Here is a 15,596-nt window from a genome sequence, read left to right on the forward strand (position 1 = left end):
ACCTTTGTGCTTGAAAGCCACAGTTGACACTATGTAAAGTATTGGGCTGTGTTCCAATAACATTTGATTTACAAAAGCAGGCAGCTGACAGTATTTGGCCTGCAGGCTGCAGTTTGCCAACCCCTGATTTAACCCATTACTGTTCTCCATCTATTTTATAAGATGGACATTAGTTTTAAAGCTTGATTAGATTCAGGGACAGTTTTTTGTGGCAAGAATGTGGAGAATGCTGTGTGCTTCATCTCACATCCCATCAGAAGGTATATAATGTCTGTTACCCCACTGTCAGCTATGCTAAGAATACTCAGTTGGTACAAATGGGTAAGGCTTGGTCCCTCTACTGCAGACTCTCCATCAGCCTTTTGTCTGATGGTTTCATCCATTATGTTTGTTGCCTAAATCAAGTATTTCATTATAAATAATTGCAAAATACAGTTGACCCTTGAACAACATGCGTTTGAAGTGTGTGGGCCCATTTATACTCAGATATATATATTTATTTTTTTGCGGTACGCGGGCCTCTCACTGCTGTGGCCTCTCCCGTTGCGGAGCACAGGCTCCGGACGCGCAGGCTCAGCAGCCATGGCTCACGGGCCCAGCCGCTCCGCAGCATGTGGGATCCTCCCGGACTGGGGCACGAACCCGTGTCCCCTGCATCGGCAGACGGACTCTCAACCACTGCGCCACCAGGGAAGCCCAATACTCAGATTTTTAAAAATAGAGATATACTACAGTCCTACATGATCCACTGTTTGTTGAATCCTTGGGTATAGAACCACATATGTGGTGGGCCACTGCTAAGTTACACGTGGGTTTTCGACTGCATGGAGGTTAGCACCCCTAACCCGCATGTTGTTCAAGGGTCAACTGTAGTAATTTTCTACTATTCCATCTACTTTCATTAACCAGGATGCTTCTGTAAGGGAGAACTTTCCAATATCAGTGAGCGATTTAAGTTATCCTGAAATACAGTTTGTGCAGTAACATTTTCTACAATCAGGATATATGTTAATCCTTTCTTTCCTTTTAATTGCCAAATTTCAATATAAAGAATTGGCCCCTGGGTCACTTCCAAAGATTTCCAGTGGGTTGGGATTTTGGGGGAGTTGAAAGGGCCTTTCTTTTTTTAGTTTTATTTTATATTACTATGAACTCATAGATCTTTAAAGTATATCCAATGATTATCAGTCATTTGCATTTATTATTCTTTTTGATGCTCAAATTATTCCATCTTTGGCCAGTGGGGCGCCCCTTTGTGTTGGCTACTGTTAGTCTTAATAGCTTCTTTCTTTCTAGCCTGACAAATTCCAGGGAGAAATTTTTGATAACAGAGTGATGAAACTATAATGTATGTTGAAATTTTAACAAAACAAAGAGCAAGCAAGCAAGTAAATCATATGTATAAAAAATCAGTAAGAAGTATGCCAAATAGTTAAGTATTTTTTCTGGACAGTACAATTATAGGAAAATATTATTCCCCCACTCCTTTTTTTTTTTTTTTTTTTTTACTTCTTTGTACTTTTCTGTAGTCTACATCTTCTGCATTAAAGATTATTACTTTTATAATTTAAAGATCTGTTAAAATTTTAAAACCCAACAGAAGGTTTTCTTTAATTTAGCAAGTTTCTTTAGTGCATTTAAAATAAGATACAAATTATCTTAAAAGATACTTATACACACTTTTTTCAGAATTATAAGTAGAGTCATTTTACAATTATTAACTATATCCTATATTCTCAAAAAGCTTGTAATGTAAAGGGAGAAGAAAATAGATTAAAAATCATGTTTTAACAACCTCCAGACTACAAAATTATATTAGATGTCTGCTTCTCTCATCTGTCTTTATAGACGTTAAAATTTTTTTCCCTTAAAACCAATTTGGAAACTAGTTAGTAGTATATTTCTTACAGCACTTGAGGTGGGCCACAACTTCTGGAGGTTCCTGGATCTGCAAATATTCTTCGGTTATCCTTAATCATATGGGTTGACGTATTCAAAGCAAATATACAAGAACAAATGAGCGGAAGAACTTATTCCTCAGTATAAATAAAACAGGGCATGTAAATTAGTCTCCTTCAGTGCAGATGGTGATCATTTAGATGTGGCCTCGATGTGGGTCACTTTTACCTGAGATCCACCAGGGGCCATCCTGGACCCAAGTAAATGGGATTTTAAATTGTTGACACTGGAAGGAAATCATCTCATATGGATCCATCCCAAATGGATCACACTGTGTAAAACATGGAAAGTGGTCCTCTTGCATGTATTTTTTTTTTAATGAAGTTATACTTACCATGAATAGTAGAGAAAGAAATGTAAAAACTCAACTATGTAAGAGCTGGTGTGGGTGTGTGTTTAAGTGTGTTTTAAAAGAAAAACTCATTTCTCTCCAGTAGAACTGAGAGTCTCCTGCACTCTCTTCCTAAAGCCTTGGTGGAAAGCTTCCCTTATGCTAAAACCAGGCTGAAATGTTCTTACTTTTCTCCATTCTGGAAATCTGAAACAACCCACACTTTTCTGGGTAAATCATTCAGGATTTCTGCCATTTCCTGCCCAGAAACAGTTTCTTCATGGTGTCATATTAGAAATTTTTCTCATTGATAATTTCTTTATACTAACATAACTAATAAAAGCTATAATTCTACAAGACAAATTCAACAGTAAAGGTAGCAGCAAGGAACAGAAGGCACACACAAAGTGTTTAACTGAAGCAGGTTTAATAAATAAATCTCTTTGATATGTGCTGGTTCCACATGTAGTTTGGCACATAGTAAGATTAGACATGAACAAGCAAAGAACATCAACTTGGCTCCCTATTAGAATCTTGGAGTAAATGTGAACTAAGAATATTTTGCATTGCATTTTGGAAAGGAATATTATCTTCATCTGGACTGGTGGTCTGCTTCCAGCTCTGATCATGAAGTTAAAAAGGAGGAAGAGGAAAGAGGAGGGAAGGGGCCCTAAACAAGACTTGTTGAAAAAATAACCACTTCTTCAGTGCTGCACAGAGGAAAATAACTCAGGTGCCACAGGTGACCAGATGACTCTCTGGTACTGAAGCTCTGTTGCTTTTGCTCGGGGCTTACTTTGCATAACCTAAAGTGTGGTCTCTGTAGTAGGAAAATTAATGGCCCTGCCCTTTCCAAAACCAGATTCCTTTGTTAGTGTTGGTCCCGTTAGACAAAACAGGCAAATGCCCCAAGCTTCTCTGATAACTCAGTTTTTCTTGGATATGGATTTGCCTTAATGGACTTAACAGCTTACAGAAACTATGCACTGGAAGTGATATTTACCAACCCCTTTTACTTACTTATAAGCTCCATCAGTATGGGGGCTGGGTACAGTGCCTGTGGCTGGTTCAGTGCCAGGACTTGATACATATTTGTTTAATGAAAGACGATGTCTCATATCCCTCTCGTTTCCCCCACAATGTGAAGTGCAGTACCAGACAGTTAAGAGGTGATGAATGAACACTTGTTTACTAGGTAATGATTCAAAAGCTGTACAAGGCACCTGAAGTTAAAGATTTATTTAGGTATTCATCTTCTCAATCCTTGTCCCTGGAGTTATTGGCTGTAAATATTGATGACAAGTGAGGCATACATGCCAGGTGAAAAATTGCTACTGCCTACCCTAAACTGCCACCATTCGGAATAACTTCAGTCCCCAATTTTTAATCAGACCCTAGTACTTAATCCTTGAAATGTCTAGTACTGAAAACATGGCATATCCTCATTCCTTCTTATTTAACTCTGGCAAAGTGATAGTAGAACCAAACAAAACACATTCATTTTCTGTTTACTTAAATTACAATTTCGACAGTGTTTCTCAATACTGGAAATTGTTTAATTTTGTCCCTTTGAGAGTTCTCAAGAAAAAGTACCTTTTAGGGTAGAGAATCTGAAGCATGGATTTCTGTTAATTTGGGCCATCTCTCTTTTAAAAGAAGTAATTTATGGAACTGACTCATAGGGAAATACTTTTAAAGACAATAGGTAATTTTGGATGATTAGACCTCAATCATTTGAGCTTCTCTGCTTTGGGATAGGAATCAGGAACCAGGCTCTCCCAAGGCCATGTGCAGACCTGTTGAACCTTGTAAAAGTGCTGGAATCTGTCTGAGTAATTAGCAACTTTGCACTCAGATTTCTTTGGATTGAAAGGAGCTCAGATTTCTTTGGATTGAAGCGTGGGACATGCAAATGTAGGAGAAAGCCAGGGACAATAGCGAAATAGCTGAGCAGTAGCAGCCAAGAGGAGTCTCATCACAATGATTCAGGGCCAAAGTTTCTTCAATTCAGGAAGAACATAGCACATTTAAAAGATCAACAAAGACAGAAGGTATGAACCGTGCACTAAAAACCATTTACTTCCAGAAACAGACCATTGAGGTCCTATATAGACTAATATGTCCAAAAGTCAAAAAAGATCCAAGAGAAATACATCATTTTACTAGTGCCAAGTTCACTTTGTTCTAGGAACTTAGACATTTCATAATAAAAATTGAAATAAAGGCCAAAAATGAAGCAAAGGCAATTACTTTTTAGATGATTCTAGTCATCTTAATTCAGGCAACCAGTATATTTTATTCAGAACTACTTCTGTTTCTGTCTTCATTCAAGCTATGAAGTTTTAGAATAGCCTTTGATATATGGCAAATTATTTTAGTTCCTTTAATATTTATAAAAGTGTAATAATCCTAAAAGTTATTAGTACTAAATGTCCTTATTCATTTTTTGCCCACTTAGTTACTAAAATAACTCTGACATCAAAATATTTCCATATAATAAAGAATTATTTAGCAGTGAAGATTTACCACTAATTGATTAGTTTGAGTAGACATACTGTTAAGTAATGTTGATTGGCTTTAAATTCCCATACAGTTCTCACCACAGTATAAATGAATTAACCAACCATTATAAATATTTAATAGATATGGAAAGTATTTATAGGGGTTAGCAATGCGACTTTCCTGTTTGCTTAATAAGCATCTACACAAATCACTTCATATCATGCATATTATAGTAATGACCATGGTAGTAATATATAACTTGAAAGTTAAGGGAATATTTTTAATTTGAATATCATTTTTATTTTACCCATTTACCCCAGGCAGCAAGATATCTGACTGATGTATTTTTGGTTGAGTGCATTTGATAATAAAACAGGATCACTGCCTTCTGCTTCCTTGAACTCCTAAAGCCAGCTTTCGCCTCTATGAAACTCTGTTAACCACTTGATGGGCCCAGTAATCAAAAACTGGGTGTGGTCAATAATATTCAAGTAACTTTTTCCTAACACCGACAACCCCAAAGACTTCAAATTAATAATCCTGAATTGCTCTGGCAAACGTTTTATTTACCTACCCCATCAAAAATTTATGGACGATTATGACCCAAAAGTATACTACCTCAGTGTCAAAACAAACTAATTTAGGTTTTGACAACAAGAATGTTACAGAAGTATTTGTGATGCAAAATCTTGTAAGGTTTTGCCTTAAAATATGTTTTATAATAGCTGATTGTTAACACGATTGGCCAGAATATGGAAAATAAAAGGCAAGTCACCCACAGGAGTCAACCCGGGCCTCTTGAGCAGAGTACATGTGTGAGCGCGTGTGGGCATGGCTCACTGCCTGCCCTCCCTTTGCCATCATTGATTTCCTCCCTCCTCATTAAACACTCATTGATTCTTGTCTTCCAGATGACACAGGCTGTCCTAGTAGTCAGTCAGTATCTCCCGTGAAAACGCCCTCGGATGCTGGCAGCAGCCCTGTTGGCTTTTGCCCTGGAAGTGATGAAGACTTTACTAGAAAGAAATTCACAGCTGGAATGGTTGGTGAGGGAAGCATCCAGTCAGCTCGACATAAGAAGGAACCAAAGTCAGGCCTTGTAAAGCCAGGTGAGTGTACGTAAACTCTTCATGTTCTTATTGGAGAAATGTGACTAGAGGGATTTCAAATGAAATTTGAAATGAAACACCTGGATATCAAGGTAGGGAACACTAATGCTGTGCCTAGCACCCAGAAACATCTTTTTTTTTTTTTTTTTTTTTAGTAAAGGAGGTAGAGCATAGAGTGGAATGTTTTCTGTACTAGTTGTTAATAATTGAGAATGCATAGTGACATATGTGTCCATTATAAAGACATGTAAAAAAGGGAGGAAATTTGTAGAAATGTTAACTGAATGGTCTAACAGACATTTAAACTATATAATTAAGTCTAGCATAAATTATACTAAGAAATTACTTGGTACCATTTAAAGTGTGCACAAATTGTGAAAAGAACAGGTTGTCTTGATGCACATCTGTAGGGCTGGGCATACTTGCTGACCTAGTTATTTTATTTGCTTTGAAAGATTTAAATATGAATATGATGCTATATATTCAATATATATATATACATAGAATGTTCAATAATTACAAAATAGTAAAAGCTATGAGATGAAATGGAGATTTTTATTACAGTGAATGAGATTCCATGAACATCAGAAAAGGTCAGTTCTCAGAATTTGCAATATATAAATAAATATTTTCCATCTCAGAAATATATACAGTATATGAACAAATATAGTTTTAGTGAAATTAAAGTTATAACTTGAAAATGAAAGGACCTGAGTATTGGCATTGAGAGACAACCCCTATATTGCATTATTTTCTTCAGTATCACCAGTTGTACTATACATATTAATGAGCCTGAAAAGACAGATTAATGGCTTGCATGAGCCCCATTCCTTACATTTGTCTTCTAATTTTTGTTTGGTGATATCATTATTGTGCAAGGAGCTATAGATGGCTTTATTTCAATGGAGCCAAAGGTTGGTCCTGTGTACGCTTCCATTGGAAGGTCCTGTGTCCTCTTCCATCTCTCTCTGCTTCTGTTCTTCCTGAATAATTGACATGCATAGCATATCTTAATGGATTATTCTTTGTCTTTCTTTTGGTCAACCAAAGAAAATGTTGTTTAGTCTGAGAGCAAAACTTAAACTGTGTGAAGAAGAAATCCTCTGTTTCCTAATAGTTCCTGGTAAATTTTGTCATGATGAATTTGTTAACAGTCCTTTGCTTCGGAAAAATATAAAAAAGAAAGAGAATGATACACAATGGAGAAGACAGCATATAAAAGAGAAAGATGGACATTGTAAAAAAGGTGTTGGCTACCCCCAATATTTAAGACAGAAACAATGAATTAAAGAGGGTCCTGTAATTATAGCCAAGAAATAAACCATTACCTTGTGTACTCAAGAACTAGAACTGCCTTCCTCCCTCCCCCAACTCAATTCTCCTTTTTTTAAATTAAGAAATAATTCATATACCATAAAACTCACCCTCTTAAAATATACATTTCAGTGGTATTTAGTATATTCAAGAGATCATACAAACATCACTACTGTCCAATTTCAGGACATTTTTATCTCCCCCAAAAGAAACCTCATACCCATTAGCAGTCACTGTCCACTTTTCCTTTCTTCCAGCCCTTGGCAACCACCAACCTACCCTCTGTCTGATTTGCCTGTTCTGGACATCTCGTATAAAGGAATCATACAATATGTGGCCTTTTGTGTTCGGCTTCTTTCACTTAGCATAATGTTTTCAAGGTTCATGTATTAGTACTTCATTCTTTTTATGGCTCAATAATATTCTATTGTATGCATATACCACATTTTAAAATAGATCTTTTTTTTAGCAATTTTGGGTTTACAGAAAAATTGAGCAGGCAGTAACAGAGTTCTTATATCACCCCTCACTACCACTATTTCCAGTTTCCCCTGTTATTAACATCTTGCCTTAGTGTGGTGACAGACCACATTTTGTTTATCCCTTCACAGTTGATGGACATTTGGATTGTTTCCACTTTGGGGCTATCATGAATAATGGTGCCATGAACATCCACATACAGGTTTTTGTGCATGCTTTCAGTTCTCTTGGGTATATACCTAGGAATGAAATTGCTGAATCATACGACAGCTCTATGTTTAACCCTTTGAGGAATTGCCAAACTGTATTCCCAAATGGCTGCACCACTTTACAAACCACCAGCAATGTATAAGGGTTTCAGTTTCTCCACATCTTTACCAACAGTTGTTATGGTCTATCTTTTTGATTATACCCACTCTAGTGAGTGTGAAGTGGTATTTCATTGTGCTTTTGATTTACATTTCCCTGGTGGCTAAAGATGATGAGCATCTTTTCATGTGCTTATTGGCTATTTGTATATCTTCCTTTGAGAAATGTTCTCAATTTTCTTTTAACCTGGGAGCAGTCACCAATGGAGTCTGCTTCTGTAGCATACAGGATGTGAGTTTAAGAGCAGAAGCCCTGTCATCCTCTTTTTGTATTCCTAGCACACAGGGTCCGGTGTGTATCGAGGGCACAATCAACATTGGTTGACCTCAACAGCAAAGGTAGGCTATGGGATTGAGAATATGAAATGCTGCAGGAAAGAATGTCTGCTTCATGGATTGTGAAGAAAAAGTAGATTTTTCTTGTGAAGGTACTGTAGGACTTGAATGCAACCTGAAATTATTTCATTTTTGTTATTCACCACCCCTCCACCGCCTGGCCCCATTCCAAAAACATTTTACAGTGGTGACAATACAAAGAAACCGTGAAAAAAGAGAAAAGTGTGGCGCAGCAAGAACAACCTAAATTTAAATGGCAGTTAAGGTTATCCTTACCGTTCCTTGTTTCAATAACCATAATAAGAATAATCATATCTTAACGAAAGATTTAAAACCCTATGTGTATGTACAGAATCCACCCTGAGCAAGTCTGGTTCCTACAGAAGATACTCACTTGCTAAAGATCAGCTACTTGTCTTGCTGAGAATGTTTAAGCCTTATGCTTTCATGAAGAAAATGCAGACAAAAAGAATAAAAAGGAGGGGGGAGGGAGGGAAGACGGGAGGAAAGGAAACAAGAGTTGTTCTTCATGCTGTTTTGATAATGGATCATTTGAGAATAGTGAAGGCCACAGACCCATACTCCAGAAAAACACGCACAAAATATCACATTACTATTTCTGAGGTTTCATGGGTCTCCTTTATTAGGATTTATGACTCCTAGTTTAATGACCCTTGCCCAGAGGCAGAGCCTGAAACAGTGCCTTTGTCAACTGCTTCTGATTTAATTGCTCAGAGGCAAACATATCACCTAAGCAGTGCTGACCTCGTGATTTTTTAATTTATTTGCATTTTATCAAGGTCACAGGGGCCCCTAAAGGTTATTCCTTAGTTGCCTGAAATTCCTAATGTCATCACTAAAAACCATTGCTCGAGCTTTTGACTGGGCCTCAATTCTGGACAGTAAGTTCTTTGTATTTAGAACAATCTGCACCATGACTTATAGTTCTCTGAACTTTCAGCAGAATAAATCTGTCATTCTCATAAATAGGAAGAGAGGAAATCCTGGAACCGAGGCCCCTGAGTGACTGCAAAATTTATAAAATGCAGAGACATAATCTGTTAAACCACAAGAAGATACTGCTCTCCGGTTAAAATGTTCCACCTCCTCTGTCCCCAGGTGACCATCTCCCCTCAGCCTAAACTCATCTTCTGCTCTTGATGTGCGCTCTACTTTTTTAAAATAAATCGACTCATTAGGACCAATACCAGTTTATTAAAATAGCAAGCAATTAGTGTCTCTTATACAGATGCTCAAGGGCCCTTTAACATTAACCTGGGCCCATTTTATTTTAGGTCCGTTGTTCTAGATTCTGGAAACTGCTGTTCATCTCAGAAAGGAGTTATTGAAATGCCCCTTTGGTCATTCAGTTAAAGAGCTAATAATATTTACTGAGTATCTAATGCAGAAGGAGAAGAGAACTGTGTCACAGGATGCCAGGAAGGGCTCTGAAAGGTGAGCTGAGCACGCCAGCACCTCTCCAGCAGGGTACTGTGGCACGCGCACAGCATGAAAGCCCTGCCTTCCTCCAAGCAGGACTCGTGTTGGAACTTCTTGGAGGCAGTGAGCCTTCTGTCACTTTGGCTTCTATCACTTAATGCCTATGCAGATTTAATTAAAAATTACCACCACAGAGCGGAAGAAAACATCCCTGCAGTTCAGTGGAATAATGGCTTTGCCTTTTTCATGTCAACTCAGCACACATTTAAGACTGAATCTCCAGAGTGTAATACAATGTCTGTCATCAGGTAGGTGTTCAGCAAATTCTTCTCTGAGAATAGAGTATACAAGGAATCATGTGTAGTGTGGGGGGAACATGGGAAAGATAAGCAAAGATGACCTCAACATCATCCCTGCTCTTAAGGACCTTATCATTTAAGGCAGAAAACTACAATAAATCTGGGCTGCAGTACAGATTAAAAGGAAGGGAATGGGGCTTCCCTGGTGGCGCAGTGGTTGAGAGTCCACCTGCCGATTCAGGGGACACGGGTTCGTGCCCCGGGAAGATCCCACATGCCGTGGAGTGGCTGGGCCCATGAGCCATGGCCGCTGAGCCTGTGCGTCCGGAGCCTGTGCTCTGCAATGGGAGAGGCCACAACAGTGAGAGGCCAGCATACCGCCAAAAAAAAAAAAAAGGGAAGGGAATGAAGGCATTCTGATTGGGAACTTTTTTTTTTAATAATTAATTTTTATTGGATTCTAGTTGATTTACAGTGTTGTGTTAGTTTCCGCTGTACAGCAAAGTGAATCAGTTATACATACACATATATGCACTCTTTTTCAGATTCTTTTCCCATATAGGTCATTACAGATTATTGAGTAGAGTTCCCTGTGTTATACAGTAGGTCCTTATTAGTTATCTATTTTATATATAGTAGTGTGTACACGTTAATCCCAATACTTTTTCAGGGATCTGTGGCGCTACCATTCCTTCTCCCAGGCGCTTTTCCTATATGTAGTTCACAGTCAGTTTTCCTGATGAGATTTTTCTCTCCTAGAAAGGAAAGGCCTAATTGGATTTCTGTGCTAGGACATTAAATGACATTCCTGGGCCTCCTTTTTTTTTTTTTTTTCTTTTTTCTCTTTGCGGTACGCGGGCCTCTCACCGCTGTGGCCTCTCCCGTTGCGGAGCACAGGCTCCGGACGCACAGGCTCAGCAGCCATGGCTCACGGGCCCAGCCGCTCCGCGGCATGTGGGATCCTCCCGGACCGGGGCACGAACCCGTCTCCCCTTCATCGGCAGGTGGACTCTCAACCACTGCGCCACCAGGGAAACCCTGGGCCTCCTTTAATGCTTGATTTTCTACTTGGGGAGCCTCTTATCCCAAAGGAGAAAAAGACCCAGTGTTATTGTTCTACAAATGCAAGTACTAAATCCTTCCTACTCAAGGCTTGTGGGAGAGCTGGGGAAAGAATTACACAATTTAAACAAATATTTAGAAAATGTGAAAGGGAGAAAAAAACACCTCCCAGTTAAGGAGATAGGTCAAGAGCAAATGGTTAGGGTCACTATAATTGAAAAGAAACCCACATTTAGAAACTGAAATGTTGAAATCTGCATTTGAAAGATGTCACCTCTGCCATCAGCATTCAGACTAAGTTAGTATTCCCTTGTCATCAGACACCACCCAGGCTTTTGAAATCAGAGACCTGGCCAGATGAACTGTAATAACCTCACAACAACAACAGAGGATGGGTTACTTTAAGAAGACGCTTTCCCACATTCAGAGGCATTTGCTGGAAAACTCTGAAGGTACCAACTGGGTTAATGATTAATCAACACTGGTCCCCTTAGTAGATTGAGGCTCTTTCACACACAGCCGATAGCCTGCAGCTGTTCCCGTGCTTATCACAAGCATTGTCCCTTTCACTTCAAAGTTAGTTCTGTGAAATAAAAGAAACAATTTACAGGATGGGGTGCGGGTGGGACATACATTCTTATAACTTGAGCTACAAAGAGGAGACTCACAGCTTACCCAGATTATTTCTTCAGAAAAAAAGTGAGGGGAGGGCAGGGCTGAGGGGACACTTTCTAACCACCGGACTCAGGAGCCCAGTATACTAGGTTCACAGTTCCATACCACCTTTTTATAACTGTGCACTCTTCAACTACTTGTTATCTTCCGGAAACTTGGTATTCCGCATCTGTAAAATGGGTTATTGTGACAATTAAACAGATTAAAGAATGTAAAATGCCCAACATTGGACCTAGCACAAAGTAATTCCTTAGTAAATGTTAAGAATGGTCATCTGTTGCTCTTAAAATAGATATCAGTAATTCCTTGCACTTTGTTTACAGGAAAACCCTTAAAACTATCCACAGAACTTATATGTTTATTTAAAACAGAATTCTAGCAGGTCATGTCTCCCAATTCACATAACATGGGTGGGGAGAGTGTTTGCTATAGGAGGGCACTGAAAAGAGCATTAATTGACAGCTGATGGCTTGACAATGAAGAAAGAGATGGGAAGATATGAAAAAGCAGACAAAAGACCACTGAAAAGCATAGAGACCTTCTAAGTGTTTCAGGCTTTAAATGTTTTGTAGCACTTAATGCAATAATTAATGTTCCAGAAATAGACTGAGTCAGTGTGATGGTGGAGTTGGCAGAAGATAATGTGTATGAGGGCAGGAAAATGTCTTGAACGTTTTAGAAATATTTTCATAGAGTGGAAAAGTTAAAATTTTAGTGCTAAAAGAGATTTTGGTTAAATGGAAACATGCTGCATTCTTTGGCAAGGGGCAATACTTTTCTAATAGCTTACAGTTTCAATCAAAGTTCTTCCAGCAGCAAAGCCCAGCCTCACATAAAGGCTTAAGTCTATTTCAGATACTGAAGGTATCTGGAAGAATACATTAAATGTAATTGTGGGCTTGCATGACTCTGAAGTTTGATTAAAAATTGTTTTAGCTAATATTTATTGAGCCCTGACTGTCCCAGGCAAAATTCCAAGGACTTTACTCACTTAATCTTAATATCAGTGTGAGAAAGTGATATCATTATCCCATATTTTACAGACGGAGAAACTGTGGCATAGAGAGGTTAATTCATGCAAGGTCACACAGTTTGTAAATGGATTTTAAACAGGGTAGTCTTGCTTCTAACTCTTAACTACCGCACTGCGTCTAAGGTCTGACTTCAAAGGAATAATTTTAATTATTCCTAATTAATAGGAGAGTGTGACAATTGAGAAAGATGTATTGATATAAGACAGGGATTTTAAAAAAATATCTGTAGAGCCCTATAGATTAGCTGATACAGTCCATATATAGATCATGCTGGCTGTTGCTGATAACAGAATCACTGAACCTCAGTGTAACTTCAATGAAATACAGAAGGTTAAACACAGGAGGCTGTTTGGATGCAGGTCAGTAAAATAAACCCTGAGGATGTCAACATCAAAGAAATGTTAAGTTCTTCAGGATTTTCTACGTAATCATGAACTAGTCCTTTCTGTACTTGTCACAATGTTTTATGTGCTGCCCTGCCTGTCGTTAATACTTTCGCCAAAAAAAAAAAAAAAAAAAAAAACTTTCGCAAAGATCATTAGGCTTTGCCAACTTAAACAAGAGCTTTTGCACTGATACCGAAATCGATCTCTGAAACTTTCTTTCACTCTGAGAGAAACAAGGTTCCCCCAGGATACAGCAGAGAATGTTTTCTGGTGAACTATTTCATAGTCTATCCCTTCCCCCCAGCAGAGACCAGACCAGTGAAAAAAAGCTTAAATGTGATGAGGAGACCTGAGTATTTATCTTTATGGCAGGATTACTTACATATTTACTCTCATGCCTTTCTCCCATCTGTGCTTTTGATGATGCACCCAATCAATGTAACAGTGCCAAATGGTCTGCTAATGGCTTTTCCCTAAGAATTAGTGAATTATAATCTTCTTCTTCCCAGAGGCCCTGCCATCCAGATCCCAGGTCTACTAGGATTTATTGCATGTACAGTGTTCTAGCTACCGGTGTGAGAGCCTGCCAGATGCTAAGTGCTCTAATGTGTTGAGAATGAAGCATTATGGGTCTCTCATACGTAGCAGACACTCCAGCAGACCACACACCCACCATTAAAGATATTTATCAACTACCAGCATAAGAGAAATAAACCTGGAAACTTCTTTTACACACAAACCTATAAACTAAGAGTTATAAATCATGCAGATACATTCTTTAGGTTGGGCTTTTTTGTGTGTGTGTGTGTCCTAATTGAGAAGAGTTTATTGAAGAGACTGCATACACAGGAATGGGCCTGATAAAGGAAATCCAACAAGGATGGAGATGGTAATGACTGGAGCCCTTCCCCCATCCTGAAGAGGCCAGAGGAAGGTCGAGATACCCAGGACCCAGAGGGAGAGAATTCCCAGGCTACATGTGAGGGAACCGTGTACTTTGGTAGAGGAACAAAGCACCTGACAAGAAAGGAGGCAGAGGGATAAGTACTCTGACCTCTCTGTCTTCCTCGCCAGTATAATCTGTTGTGTGGCATTTGGGTGGACTGTAGGGTTATTAACAAAAGTTACGTGTTGAGCAAAAGTCATGTAAGTTCATTTGGGTAATTCAGTGAATTAAGGTCTTCTACCACCTGAACCTGTATCTGAGAGCAGCCAAGGGACAGCAGCAAGCTACATGAATGCAGCCCATGGTTAAGTGAGGTAAGCTTCAGGAAGCTGGCTGCAATGGGCTTACATTCCAAGATGCATGGACTAGAATGTGGCATTTCAGGAAGGTGACTGCTGTGTAGGAGTCTGAAGGACGGCAACCCTCACTTCACCACGTGTAAGGTTTCTGCTAAACCTCAGTTTGAATCCTGGCTGTACATTGATTGACCAGCGTTCATTCATTCACTCAACAAGTGTTTATTAAGCATTTAAGCTGTGCTGACACCACTGTTCCAGGCATTCGGGATAGAGGAGTGGAAAAAACGGAAAAGATGCCTGTTCCTTTGGAGCCTGCCTTTAACATGGGGAGATGGCTGATACACACACAAGCAGACAAACAAGATAAGTTCAGATAGTGACAAGTAAAACAAGGTAATGCTATAGACAGTCATGGGTATGGGGCAGGGAGTGTCTGGGGAGATGACAGGTGAGCTGAGAACTTAGTCATATTTCTTCACATTTGGGGAGGGTTTGGGGGGCAGTGGGCAGAGCAGTGACCTAGGAAGGGAGAAGAGTTGTCGCAGGTGAGGTCCGTGTCTTTAGAGCAATGGGAACCTCTGGCCGGTTTTAAGAGAGACGATTTAATGTATATGTTCAAGATCCTTTTGGCTGCTCTGTGGAACTTGGTTTATCAAGAGATGAAACTGGAAGCAGGTACATTAATGAGAAGGCAGTGAAAATAGCAAAGTGTAGGGAAACAGTTATATACAGAGTATAAGGCCCTGCATTTTCCTAATGAGATTACAAATGTTTTATTGTATTTGCTAACTGGAGTAAACCTTTAGAGATGGATGAAATAGTCAATATCCGATAGGTTTTTTAAATTTATTTTTTGAGTTAAACATACCAATTTATACTCCTATTAATTTAGTAACATTGATCTTGTTATTCATAGTTAATATAAAAAATTTATTGTCTTGCTCATCGTTCGAGCTACCTTTCAACTCAGCCGTCTTTTCCAGAGCAAATTATCTTCACTTCTGCCCAATTTGTTTAATATAAAGCAGTTTCGAAGTCATGTCTGGTGCTTTTATT

General features: G+C 38.9%; 1 protein-coding gene across 6 annotated transcripts in view; it reads left to right on the forward strand.

Annotated features, from left to right (window-relative positions):
- The window catches only part of SYBU (syntabulin), a 71,007-nt gene that overhangs the window by 17,378 nt on the left and 38,033 nt on the right, over positions 1-15,596 (forward strand). For 4 of the 6 annotated variants that reach the window (XM_082601490.1, XM_082601491.1, XM_082601492.1 and 1 more), the window contains exons 3-4: positions 5,704-5,901; positions 8,343-8,402. In XM_082601490.1, coding sequence (XP_082457616.1) covers positions 5,704-5,901; positions 8,343-8,402 — 258 coding nt within the window. The remainder of the gene's footprint in view (positions 1-5,703; positions 5,902-8,342; positions 8,403-15,596) is intronic. The other 2 variants (XM_082601488.1, XM_082601489.1) reach the window with 1 other exon arrangement.

This window comes from Mesoplodon mirus, assembly GCF_964341445.2.
Source record: "Mesoplodon mirus genome assembly, chromosome: 16".
NCBI classification, from domain to species: domain Eukaryota; kingdom Metazoa; phylum Chordata; class Mammalia; order Artiodactyla; family Ziphiidae; genus Mesoplodon; species Mesoplodon mirus.